The sequence below is a fragment of the Callithrix jacchus genome, chromosome 3 (assembly GCF_049354715.1).
Source record: "Callithrix jacchus isolate 240 chromosome 3, calJac240_pri, whole genome shotgun sequence".
Taxonomy (NCBI): domain Eukaryota; kingdom Metazoa; phylum Chordata; class Mammalia; order Primates; family Cebidae; genus Callithrix; species Callithrix jacchus.
The window spans coordinates 146,913,319-146,927,832 of record NC_133504.1 but is presented as its reverse complement, the minus strand read 5'-3'; the positions used below and the strand labels follow the sequence as shown (position 1 = coordinate 146,927,832).

General features: G+C 33.3%; 1 protein-coding gene across 2 annotated transcripts in view; it reads right to left on the bottom strand.

The window, feature by feature from the left end:
- Nucleotides 1–1,041: 1,041 nt before the first annotated feature.
- Nucleotides 1,042–14,514, bottom strand: part of GABRA4 (gamma-aminobutyric acid type A receptor subunit alpha4) — a 77,905-nt gene continuing 64,432 nt past the window's right edge. For both annotated transcript variants that reach the window (XM_002745875.6, XM_008993404.5), the window contains one exon: nt 1,042–11,596. In XM_002745875.6, the coding sequence (XP_002745921.1) occupies nt 11,066–11,596 (531 nt within the window). In that variant the 3' untranslated portion in view covers nt 1,042–11,065. The remainder of the gene's footprint in view (nt 11,597–14,514) is intronic.

Below are 14,514 nucleotides of genomic sequence, written 5' to 3'. Positions count from 1 at the left end.
CAAGTGGAAACAGAATCTGTCAGTCAATGAGAGTTTCAGAAATGTGTGTGTATGAGTATACAGTAATATACATATATGTGTGTATATATAATGTGTTTATGTAAATTTCTGTACATACACAAACATATATAACATATACCACTACACAATAAACAAAAAGAGCTGTACATTTTAAACACTACATTTCAAATATAATTTTTCTCACTAGAGCATAAAATCATATTTAAGTGACCAAATACCATAAATATGGAGGGGAATTAACCCAAATAATATGTCATGCAATAAGTGAACAAGGGAAGAATTCTGTGTATGTGTTTTATTAGTCTGTGTTCATATAGAAATATGTATGTGTGTGGTGAACACCTGCGGTCAATTTCTCCCTCTCGGGAACATGCTCTTTTAAAGAAGTTTCTTCAAGAAAGAGATGTTTTGGAATATCACTTTTAGGATGTTTCATAAGACATTACAAGATGTAAAAAAAAAACTTTGTAAAAGACAGTTATAGTATTCAAAGTTTTATTTCATCAAAATAACTGTTAGTATTCTGAGATAAATATTAAAATGCGTAAACTCACATGTTTATATTAGGTGTTAATACCATTCAGTTTCTCAGACATTTACTTTGGTATTCCAAGTTAGGATTAAGTCATAGATTGATTGCTATACTTTATTAATTTTAACTCTCTTCTTTGGGTTGAATCTTTAAAAAATACACACACATACACACATTTGGACACCATTAGTGAACCAAAACCACATGGTGAAAAGTTTTTATTATGCCACATCAGATATTACAGATCCTCTCCCATTTCTTGATCCATATAACCTACAAAGAATTTTTCCAACCATTAAAACTTGGCAAAACTGCAATCTCCATGGTGGTATTGTCATGCAGAGAATTAGATGTTAAGTAAAAACTAGGAACATTCATGATAGCAGCAGGGATTCCAAAGTGAACCATCAAGTCAGACACAATACTGTGACCAATTTAAAGGAAGGATATTTATAGACAGAAAAAACAATACACAAAACCAAAAAATATTCCAAAGATATTTATGTTTATTGTTTTAAATTTAAATAGAAAAAATACATCCGAGGGATATAATGTTTTATATTTTAGTAATTCCAGAGTTTAGCTCCAACACATTTATCTTAAAATATAAGTATCTGTGATTAAATTTTATAGAAATTTAAATCCTCACTATTTTAAAGACTCATTTTCCAGTGAGAAATTGAGACCTGAATAATTCTACAATGCTATGCTCTAGTATAAATTTTGTTTTAAGAAGCAAAGGAACCGTGTAACCATGAGTAATAAGTTTAGCTTTGAAAAGCAAGGGACATTTACTTAAAGAGACAGTGTTTAAAAATAATTTCCTGATGAATTACTTTAAAATAGTAAACCAATAATCGGTAACATTCCTTTTTTTCAAAATAAATTTGCAAAAACCAAATCATAACAACTAAGTGCTCCTCACTATAACATACCATGTTACTACTCCTACATAGAATAAAATTGCCAATTTCAGGGAGTCAAATGTGATTACTAAAACCTCAAGAAATATGTTCTTGAGGAAATAATTTTCCCATAAAATCAAAACACCTGTATCTCCTACAAAACCTCGAACTCTTATAAATATCATACTTCACATTTACTATTCTAATTGAGCAAGAATATCAAAGCTCAGATGATAACAAATTTAGTTATGATATGATAAAATATGCTTTTTTACTTCTATAATAAGGAGTATTTTCAATTGCACAGCTAAACAAACAATTTTAAAATTATTCAGGAGAAGACAGAAGGGAATGAACTTTATTTATACAACACTTCAGCTGAAAAATCAAAGAAAACCTTTATTTCTTCTTGAGTTTTCAACATTTTCAGAATCAAAGTAATTATCAGGGGGTTTTCTTCATTAAGGATAAATCAGTGGAAAAATTAACCTCCTATTTCAAACTATAGCCATTCAAAGTCTTATCACATATATACAGCTGTGCATGAAAAATGGATTTTCATTCAACTTACAATGAAGCTCCCTTAAAAATCACATAACCTTACCTTATCAACCAACAATAATTTTTCTGCCTCTTAAAAATGAAAGCTCTGATTTACTGTATACTTGAACTAGGAGACAATATACATAATCAGTAAAATGACAAGCCAACATGCTGCACTGTATTAGCAACATCTGTAAAGACAAAATACAGACTCCAATTCACAAATATAAAAGACTGAGAAAAAATATGTCAGTCAAGGGTTAACTGAAATGCCATACATTTTCTGTTATCAGAGCTTCTTTGACTTTCCCCAAAGGAAGGTGTTTTTTATGGACTTCAAGTAATAATATGTGTATATATCCATGGAAATCTATAGTCTGCATATTAATTTGCCTTCAGAAATAATATTATGCAATTGGTAATCTTATATTGCCAACAACATAGTTTTGTGCATGTATTTGCCAGACTCTTAATGCATACTGTAGAAAAAAATAAAAATGGGACATAGCTGAGAAAATATAAAACAAATGAGTTCAGCAAAATATTGTATTAAAGAGATGATGTCTATGTATTAGTACATTGAAAACATCCTAATTGCATTTCACATTATGATATTCATATATGAGCTACAAAAATCAAGGAAAAAATACCTATCAAATTGTGTAAATCCACATTATCTCCATATTTTATATTATATTTTACTAACAGTGTTTATTTATTCTCTCTGATCACACACACATACACAAAAATCCCAATGTATTACAGGCAGATATTTCCAAAGTAGGTTATGTCTTATAGAAACTAGATTTACATGGGATAAGTAAAAGTAATGAAAAGTTTGTTTTACTGAAAGCTGGATGAAATGTATATATAGTAGAAAAATTAAAGAAGACTATAATTAATTTTAAATTTTAGTGTTAATATAGAATATATTTATCCTATACTACTTGTTTAACGTGACCAACTCTGTCATAGTTTGAGGTCTCTGATGACATTTCAAATATATTTGTGTAATTCTTTTTCCCAGGTTAGTATTTTCAACTAAATTAATGGTTTGGTGATAAAATAATACTCTTGAATATTGTAAATTTTTTCTGCATAGTTCCATTTTTCCATTTTGAAGTGGAGATGTTTGTTTCTAGTAAAAGGAAAGGATACCATTTTATTCAAAATTTCTTTTATATTACACATTGGTATTCCTTTTATTTTTTAACAGAAGTAATTAGTGGCAGAGAAAAGCTATTAAGACACCATAGGCATTTTAAAAATTTTCATTAAATGTAGCATTATCTCAAAAGAACTTATAATTGTTTATACATATAATAAGAAATAAATACTTCACTAATCTACTGATGAATTGAAGGACAAGAAAGTATAAACAATGTAATAAATTAGCATTCGGATAGAAATACATGACTGAAACATAAAGCCCAGGAAGGAAAAGAGAAACTGAAAAATGAAAGGGAAGCACTCTCACAGGTCAACTCTGGGATTCCCTGACAGAAGCTAAAGAAGCTTGCAGAAATACTAACAAGGAAAACATAAAAAGAATTGATTGATTGAGATGGAGTCTTGCTCTGTCACCTGGCTGGAGTGCAGTGTTGCAATCTTGACTCACTGCAATCTTTGCCTCCCCATTAAAGTGATTCCCCTGCCTCAGCCTCCTGAGTAGCTCGGACTACAGGCACACACCACTACGCCCGGCTAATTTTTTGTATTTTAGTAGAGACAGGGTTTCACCATGTTGGCCAGAATGGTCTTGATCTGTGGATCTCATGATCCGCCTCGGCCTCCCAAAGTGCTGGGATTACAGGCGTGAGCCACTGCGCCTGGCCGAGAATTTATTTTTTATACAGGAGTTCTTTCTATTAGCTTTCTAGTCCTTCTCAATTTTCTGAGGTGTCATATGGCTGACTTAATTCAGATTTAATCTAGGTTTAATGTTTGATTCCAGTGACATCTGATATACAGAAGGTAAAAACCACGTAGCTCTCTTTATTATATCAGTAAAAGATACTCTAGTCAATCCCTGGTCTATTGGAAGTGCAAATAACAAATGGTGACTCAGTTAAAGATGGTGAAATAAAAATATTTATAATTCACTCCCCACCTATGAGAACCTCCAAAAATAACATAATGAAAAATTGAGGGAAAAAAAACAAACCGTATCTGTAACTAACAAGTAATTCATGACAAACTATAGTCAATATCTTTTAAATAGGTAGACATTTGCACTAATAGGAGAAAGGAAATTGACTGGCATATATCTTGGGCAGGATGTAGATTTAAATAAGTATCATTATCCTGAGATGTTTCAAACAAAGATGGATTGTTTGAAGCCTCCCTAAGATGGAGTGTAAATAGGCAAGAAAAAACAAAATCTGTCTTCATGTATTTTCACTATATACTTTTGAATAGTGGAATGTAGAGATAAAGATAAAAATTCTGATAGCCTATATTTAAGAGTTGTGAACCAGCCTGCTGCATAATACAGAATACTAAGTTTAACATGGGGAAGGAGGAGGGACTAAGAGCAGTAATCACTAGCAATAACATAGAGAAAGTAAAACAGAGAGTTTTACACTGTGAACTACATTGGCCACTCAAATATCAAAAATAGGTTTAAAAATATGTTGCCTGGGCAGAAGAAAAAACACATAAAACAGATTTGGGGAGGTGGGCTTGAAACCTGAAATTAAATAGCTTCTGTGGGCCGATCTGACTCACCCTCCCACCACTTCCCACACTATAGTTCAGTAAATAGCTGGCTCTGCTCAGTGATTAATAGAAAGAAATCAGCCCAAAAACTAGGCAAAGGCGATAAACACTCAATGAAAAAGCAGATGAAGCTCACGCCAGAGAAAAACTTTTTTCAGGAAATGGAGGAAGCATTTACATAAATAGTTCCCTGTAGTCTCAAAAAATATTACAGACATGATCTCATTAATATAGAAAATGAAAAGCTCAAAGAAGATATTTCAATGAAACAATGGTATAAACAGAAAAAGATACATGAAATGGCAGTGATCAAGAAAGCAATGGAAAACAAAATAAACCATTATGAAGTTGAAAAATACACCAGAAGTTGCAAAATAGAATAATCACAACTAAAAAGTCATAGGGTCATGGTTGACAAAAGTTAACAAAAATTTTATAGATACCAAAGTGATTATAAATAATAATGTAAATAGTAGAATGACTTATAATCCTTTAGGTACATACCCAGTAATGGGATTGCTGGGTGAAATAATATTCCTAGTTCTAGTTCTAGATCCTTGACTTGGAACTAACCCAAATGCCCATCAATGATAGACTGGATAAAGAAAATGTGGCACATATACATCATGGAATATTATGCAGCCATAAAAAGGATGAGTTCATGTCCTTCAAAGGGATATGAATGAAGCTGGAAACCATCATTCTCAGCAAACTAACACAAGAACAGAAAACCAAGCACCACATGTTCTCACTCATAAGTGGGAGTTGAAGAATGAGAACACGTGGACACAGGGAGGGGAACATCACACACTGGAGCCTATTGGGGAGTGGGAGGCTTGGAGAGGGATAGCATTGAGAGAAATACCTAATGTATATGATGGGTTGATGAGTGCAGCAAACCACCATGGTAGGTGTATACCTATGTAACAAACATGCATGTTCTGCACATGTACCCCAGAACTTAAAAGTATATTTAAAAAACAAATACTGTATATAGTTATAGAACAGGGGTCCCCCAACCCCCTGATCAGTGACCAGTTAGGAATTGAGTGGCACAACAGGAGGTGAATGGTGTCCATTGAGCATTACTGCCTGAGCTCTGCAACCTGTCAGATTACTGGCGGCATTAGATTCTCATAGGAGTGCATGCGAGGTTGTCAGCTCCTTGTGAGAATCAACTAATGGCTGAGGATCTGAGATGGGACAGTCTCATCTGAAAACCACACTCACTGGTTCTTCTTGCCAAAACAGTTGGGGACCACTGTATGGAGACAAAAGGGATTTGATATAATTGGCGTTTCTAAAAAGAAAATTTACTTAGACATAATTGCAGAAAATTTTCCTGAAGTAAAGCTTGAAATCTGGGATAAAAAGCACTGTCTCTTTAAATCTCTTGCTTTAAAGAAACACCATCTAAATTTCAATAATTTCTTCAGTTTTACCCTCCTATTTTTATCTTGAGATAAAAGTCAATTTAATTTTTTTATTATTTAAAGGCAGCATATGTTATATTGGCTTCTACATTTATAAAACTATGTCTTTTAACCAAACAATCTACTCTTCTATACAAACATATCCAAATATCATAAAATATTTATAATTTCTGGGTGGTAGAATTTTGAGATTGTTTTAAAATTTCTACAATATCTATCTTTAATAGTCATATATCATTTTTACAAATGACAATGATGTCAATGTGATTAAAAAAGAAGGAATAGAAGACAAAGTTTTAGAGAGAAAAGAAAAATAAGTGATCTCAATTGCTCTACTATCACTACCTCCAGATTTGTGACCCTCCAGTCATAGTTTACACAATAATGAGGTGATTTCTCTAAAACAGAAAAATAAGAATGTTAGTTTTCATCATATTATTCTTTAAGATTTTAAATAAATTGCCACTAGTCCTGATCAAATCCCATTCCTTAAGTAATTTACACAAAACTGTCCCTAATCCAGGCCGTTTGTGTCTTCCCAACATCAACAACTCTCACTTCCCTGCATTCATCCTTCCCTCCAAACACTCTGAACTAACAATTTCTAGTTAGAGTTCCCCTTGACTTTCCAAATCTTCATCTCTTCTGCCTCAGGTAGTGACAAAATTATGCTTTTGTTTGTTTGTTTGTGGAAGTGGGAATGGAGGCTATAAGAACTCCAAATCATTCTATGGAATTTATCTTAAGATCATGTCTATGAAATCTTCTCTGCTATCACTCTTGTTCCTCTCCATCAACAACATTAATAAGTTATGGGCATCTTTTACCCACCTCTAGATCAGTGCTATGTGGAGTAATTTTGGAGCCTGAGGCAGAAGAAAACATTATTACTGCTGATCCTATTATTTAAAATTTGTATATTCCGTTCATCATAAATTTTTACATTAATTTTGAATGTTAAAAATATTGACTTAGATATTATGTATCTTGACTATTGAAGTTTTGGTGTCCCCATACATATTTGTGCCTGAGATGAGTATCACCCTAGTTTTGGCACTGCTCTATTCTACTGAAACATTTGTTACATGCTATCTTCTCTGCCAGACTCTGACTACCTGCAAGGAAAGGGGTTATTTTTATTTTTGTATATCTAAAAATCAGCCCAGTACCTAAACTGGGCAGGAGCCCATTTAGTGAATGAAAGCCCAGAAAATCCCAGAAAAGAGAAATAACCAATATTCTACAGTATTTAAAGAATACAATCTTCCCTGGGGAAGATTACACTTAATATAAATGGAGATATGTTAAATGTATTTTGAGGGTAAGGAAACCTTAGTTTGAAGCTAGCCATGAACTCAAAGTAATCAAGCAGTAGAACTAAATTTTTGTCCATAAACATTTATTTTTGATGCAAAGTTTCAGTGTTTTTATTACAAGAGTATGCTTGTATTTACGAGAATCAGAGAATATGAAAATTGAAAAGATCTTAGATATTGCATAATCCACCTCCTCCCTGTTATAAATGAGGGATCTGTCCTAGAAAGGTTAAGTGACTTGTTTAAAACCACAAGATAGTCATAACCTGAAATTAACTGACCCATCCCCATACCTGGTGCCTTCTACTGGAGATTATTCACAAATTTAGAAGAGGAGACCATTGGAAACAGGAATATGAAGAGTCAATTCTTCCTGGCCTAGTCAATTCTTTCTAGGCCAGGAAGAATTGACTAGTTCATAGGTAAAATAAGCCACAAATAAGTTGTTTATGCATTGTTTGAAATGGGGTCACTGTTAAGATGAGATTATTGAAAAATGACTTTTCAAAGTTCATTCCAACCCTGTGATTTTATCTTTGTCATTTGACTTCTTTGTGACTCATTTAATCAAAAAAAAGGGTGACTCTACTCTCTACCTACTTTAATACGAGATTTGTGAGGTCCAATTTGAAATATACATTATTCAAAGAACTATGTATATGCACAAATGCAAGTCATTTTTAACTGTGGATTAATCATGTAAATATATTTTTAGACCTAGTCATGCCTGGAGGAAATTAAAATTATGTAGCAGTTAGTGGCCAGCCTAGACTGAGAATACTAGGTCCTGAATGAAACTATTCAGAATTTCATCTTTAAAAGTGATATATAAAGGTACCATTCTCAGCCAAAATTATTATTATTCACAGATAACCAGAACTTTGGGTGCCCCTAATTATTCTTGTGAGATTTTCTAATACTGAAATGTGACTGGCTCTTTACAAAAGTATTTGTACTTGATGTACCTCTGGGTTGTTGGGAAGATAGAAATAATGACCAAAATAAAAAACACTGAATGAATTTGATGAAATTTAGTTAAGGAAAGAAAACAACATAATATTATTATTACTATTATTATTAACATTGTGTGCAAATGCAATAATTTATTTTATAATAATGATTAGGCTTTCTGGTTAATTTGTCCTTCAAATTAGCAATTAAGAATCCTTGGTTAATTTTGTTCTTTCCTGTTCTTTGGCCAGCTGATTTATTTTTAATCCCTCATAGGTAAAAGTAAAAAAAAAAAAAAAAAACTTATGAGTTCACCTGGATCTCTGGTCTACAAATATAAAATCATTTCTTTTTATCTCTTTAAACTCTGTAAGATTTGTAGAAAAATTTTTTTAAAGGAAGCAAATGAATTATTTCTTAAGATAGGCCAATAGATTAGCAAAGAGTACAAAGAGTAAGTGTTCCTCACCAAAAAAAAAAAAAAAAACAACAACAACAACAAAACGAAACAAAACAAAAACAGTCTTTTCATCAGAATAGTAAACTATCCATTTCTAGCATAGTTCCTGGAACACAGTATGCTCTGAACAACTATGTAATGAATGAATTGTGCTTCCAGCCACATTTCCAAGCATTGTCCTTAAGGCCAGAAATCTATTCACATTCATGAAATAATTTATGATAAGCTTTTTTGTACAAGTACTCTTTATTAAATATATACATATATACAAATGTTACTGGGCCTAATTTTACTAGAATCAATTTTAAAATGGGGGATTTGGACTGCGTGATTTCTACAGTATCTTTTAGCCTTAAAGTGTATTGATTCTATGGAATACCTAGAGAGACAATCAAGAAAGAATTCTCAGATATGACTTACAATTAATATTTGGCATTTGCACAATTTTCAGGTCTCAAAAACAATCATTGCAAGGTAATGCTGTAAATGAAAAATTGATGCCAATTAACTACTGTCCCTTCCTTTCCAAAAAATAAAAGAGAGAGAGAGAGGTTTTGTCTGCAAGGAGGCCATTTCTATCAATATGTTCCCTAAAACACCTAGAACACATTCACTCATCCAATCCAAAGCAGATAGAGAGAAGCACAGAAGAAAATCTAGAGGTAATATGATAAAAACCAGACCTGGATTAAGCTGCATAGACAGCTGCTAAATTTTCAATTAAGTTGTTAAGCCTACCTAATGAGAAAGAAATCAGTACATGAACACCATGATAAATTTCATAACAGAGTCAGTGACATCCCATTCCACGGCTGTTTTTTACTTTACTCCTTTCATTTGCCACTCTTTTAATTTTAAAACATTCACCTTAGTTCTATAGCCTTACTCCCAAAACACAAACATGAAAACTGCCCAGACTTACAGAACTATGGACACAAGAGCTCTTCAAAATTTAGCATTTCACTAGCTAATATGTAGATCTATGCTGGGGACAGCACCTGAAAAAACCTGTGCTGAGTTCCTATATCTAATGATTCTGGGATTCTGATCAAACTCTACTCTGTGGCTCTAATCAAATTTGAGACTGTTAATCTATTAAGTCTTACAGCACCCAGATTTTTACTTTCAAGTACACAATGCTTTTCACTTACAGAACAATCTGCATCACATTCTCATCTATTTTGAAAACCAATTGCTGAAGCTGTACTAACATGTATTTATCTCAAAGTGGCTATGTGAACAAATATACTTGTTATCCACTATAAGTATAGGTGGAAAAATATTTTGAATATGTTGTTAGACTCTAAATAAATGCCCTTCACTAAAGAATGCAATGTCCTCTGCTAGTTTATGGTTCTTTGGCATGCATTGACTGTTCTACTTTTTAAGTAATATTGTAGGTAAAGGTGCAAGAGCTTTCCTAGAGAGACAGTTTCTAGCATAGTTCCTGGAACGCAATAGGCTCTCAATAACTATGTAGTAAATGAATACATAACTGAATGAACTACCATGAAAAAGAATTTATACAATGAGTTAAACTTTGGCTCAGAGCACAAAATTTCAAGTCAACTGTTAAGTACTGTTTGGCCAACATAAGAAAGGGAACATATTTCCTCTGGTCTATGTCTTAGTTCTCGATGCAGCAGAGATTTTACTCTATTGATCAGTGGTTATACTATTCCATTTCTTTTTGCCAATGATTCATTTAACAGGAAAATTTCTTTTCTTAAAACTCTTAAGAAGATCACCAAAGGTCACTGCATATGACATCCAATAAACAATTCTGGTTAAGGGCAATGCCACTGGGAAATTTAGGGTGGCAGGTTGATATTCATAGGGTAGATTTTTTAAATGTCATAGTCTCTTTTCAAATACCAATGAAAAAATATGCACCACATGTCTCTAATAGCTCTATTTCTCTTATCTCAACTTTCCAGGATGGAGTGTACTCTATCTAATTGAATGTTGAATTCTTTTAAAATCATTTTTTCTGAAAGAAAAAAAAAACATAGTTCATTTTTTCACTGAGGGATCAATTAACTCTCCCAATAACTGGCTTATATCTTTAAATGGAAAAATTACATAGAGTTTTTCTTTTAATAAAGAATGTTTGTTTATATTTAAAAACGTTTAAAAAGACATTCTGCATTTTCATCACCTTTTAGCAAACTACTATAGCAACAAAATTACATTAGACTTTCTGATTTCTCCATAGTGTCCTTTGATAAATAAACAACCCAATAAACCATGTTAAATGCCCCAAATGTGACTGGAAAGAGAATACGGGCATATTTGTCTATTTTACTTGTGCCAGATCCAGAAGGTGGTGGAGCCGATGGAGGAGGAGGAGCTGACAACTTCCCAGAAGCCCCTATGGTATTAACTGTGGTCTTAATCCTCTGCAGTCTTGATCCAAACACATGACGAGTAGAAACAGATCCAATGGAAGCCTTTCGAGACATATATCCAGTTCGGCTGGAAGTAGGAGAAGTGGATGAAAGTGCTCTTGCCGCAGATATGGTTTCAGCTGCATTTGCACGGCTGAATGGGTTTGGACTGGAAGCTAAGTAAGACCGAGGTGTGCCTTTAGAAGATTCTTGAACAACTGTGGAAGATTTCCTTTTATGGTTTCCCACCTCAGTTCTGTTGCCAACATCAGATTCAGAGTGAACCAAAGCATTTGTTCTTTTTCTCATGTTCAAATTGGCATTTGTATTCTGAAAAGGTATATGAAAAAGTATATTGGTTATGTAACTTTATGCAGATTTGTACAAATTTAAAAGGATTGAAATACTTAAAATTAGTCATTTCCATAAAATAAACCTTTATAATAATCTGTAGTCACCTTGAGTTTAAAAAGCTTTAAAATACATAACTAAAAGATAATGTATACACATTTGAAACTTTGAATCAAAGATCTTCTATTTCAAAATATGGTGTATTCTTATAAATAACTGGACTCTAAATTATAGAAAGAAAGAGGACTAAGTTATTAGAAATACTAGCTGTGATTACACTTAATTTCATTTTAGGAGTTAACGATTATTGCTGTACAAGTTGTTTGTTCAGTTTTATTGCAAATAATATCCTGTATATGTCAGATACATTTCAAAGTTTTCTATCTGTTTGTTTTATAAACAGAGAGAACAGGAATAGTTCTCCCTGTTTATAAAACAAACAGGTGGTATTCCACGTACAACAGAATACCAACAATAACAACTGTCCATATTTACATAACATTCCTTTATTTAAAAAATGAAACTGTCTGGGCACAGTGGCTCATGCCTGTAATCCCAGCACTTTGGGAGGCCAAGGTGGGTGGATCACCTGAGGTCAGGAGTCGAGACCAGCCTGACCAACATGGAGAAACCCTGTCCCTACTAAAAATACAAAAATTAGCCGGACTTGGTGGCTCATGCCTGTAATCCCAGCTACTAGGGAGCCTGAGGCGGGAGAATTGCTTGAATCTGGAAGACGGAGGTTGCAGTGAGCAGAGATGGTACCATTGCACTCCTGCCTGGGCAATAAGAGAAAAAGTCTATTCAAAACAACAACAATAAACCCACCCAGGTGCAGTGGCTCATGCCTGTACTCCCAGCATTTTAAGAGGCCAAGGTGGAAGGATCACCTGAGGTTAGGAGTTCAAGACTGGCCTGGCCAATGTTGTGAAACCCCATCACTACTAAAAATATAAAAATTAGTCAGGCATGGTGGTGCATGCCTGTAATCCCAGCTACCTGGGGAGCTGAGAAAGGAGAATCACTTGAAGCTGGGAGGCAGCAGTTGCAGTGAGCCGAGATCACGCCACCAGCATGGGCGACAAGTTTGAAACTTTATCGCAGTTCAAAAAAAAATCCAAAAACTTTGATTTCTGAAACCTTTGAATTTACTTTCATAAAAGGCATAGGAAAGTATACACATTATTATAAAATCTAACAATCCTGACACATTTTATTTTTTATCACAATTAATGATGAAAATACAAAAAAAAGTTAATTTTAAAAAAGGTTGTATTCAACTTATGAACAGCATCAGCAAATAGTCGCATAAATACCTGAATTCAAACTATTAACCAGTAAAGAGTGATTAAATCAAAATGCAATTCACTGGTTTTCATCAAATAATTTTATTTGTAAAACAAGATTATATTTGAAGAAAGTTGTGCAGTAAACCACTAAAATTCTTAAAATATTGACAACCACAATAAATAGCTACATACATAGTTAATTATAGATTCTCCATGCTAACGAAGGATAGCAATTTCTCAGATGATCCTTCAAATAGTCATGTCTGACTTTTTAGAATATACTATGATATTTTTGCAGTAATTTGTCCTCTCTAACTACGTTTATTCTAAGCCATATTACGGTTAGATGATAATTACTTTCCATAACCATTTCATGAAGCAGATGATGAGTGAAAAGATGGAGAAATAAAGAGAGAAAGAAGAGCAACTCATAAAAGGGTGATTGGAAGATGCAAGCCTCAAAGGACAATTCACAAATACTAATACATAAAGTGGATAGATTATATACAATTAATTGAGATCTCACTTTAGACATAAAGGCTTATTCTACAAATATAATCTTTCTTAGTACACTCATCTAGCATGTTGAAAGTTCAATTCATATCTTATAAATAATGATTTCAAGGTTGCTGAATAGAAAAGGAAAAACAGCCTTGCAAAACAGAGCCAATGTAGACTCCAAGAAGTGTAGAAAGCATTCATGTCAAAAAAAAAAAAAAAAAAAAAGAAAGCATTCATGTCAGCTTGGAGTCTTTTTTTTTTTTTTTTTTTTTTTTTTTGAGATGGAGTCTCGCTCTGTCCCCAGGCTGGAGTGCAGTGCTTACTGCAACCTCCACCCTCTGGGTTGAAGCAGTTCTCAAGCCTCAACCTCCCAAGTAGCTGGGATTACAGGCACTTGCCACCACGCCCGACTAATTTTTGTATTTTTAGTAGAGATGGGGTTTCACCATGTTGGCCAAGATGGTCTTGATCTCCTGCCCTTTTGATCCACCCGCCTTGGCCTCTTAAAATGCTGGGTATTCCAAGCTTGAGCCACTGTACCTGGACGGCTTGGAGTATTATTCTTCTAAGCAGGTTGCAGTTGAATTAATGAGAAACTGTAGCCTAACATACAACACTAAATTTGGGTGGAGAATACTTAAATCAAAATTGACATCAATTTTTAGGCTGAAGAACCAATTCTTATCCTGCACTTTTTCTTTACACGGAACTTTATAAATGTCATCTAATTACTCCTCAGATTTTGAATCTCTTGTTACAGAAAAGGATAAAATTTAGTTGATTATCATGATCTAACATGTTATACATATGGTGAATAATATAAAAAAGAACAAGGTAAATCCTTAAAATTTAAAGAGCATATATCAGCATTGGCAAGGAAACATACATACACACATGATACAATAACAAATACAACAAAAGCAAAATATATTCAAGAACTGAATTATGACCAAATACTGATTATCCCAAGAGGAGAAAAAGAGTAAAAATGATACATTTGACAAACAGGAAAGAAATCCATTTTTTCAAATATCTGATAGTTGCATACTGTCTTTTTCTTTCATTCAGGTTGCCCATGACCTTTAAAAATCTGTATGTTTCCTAATA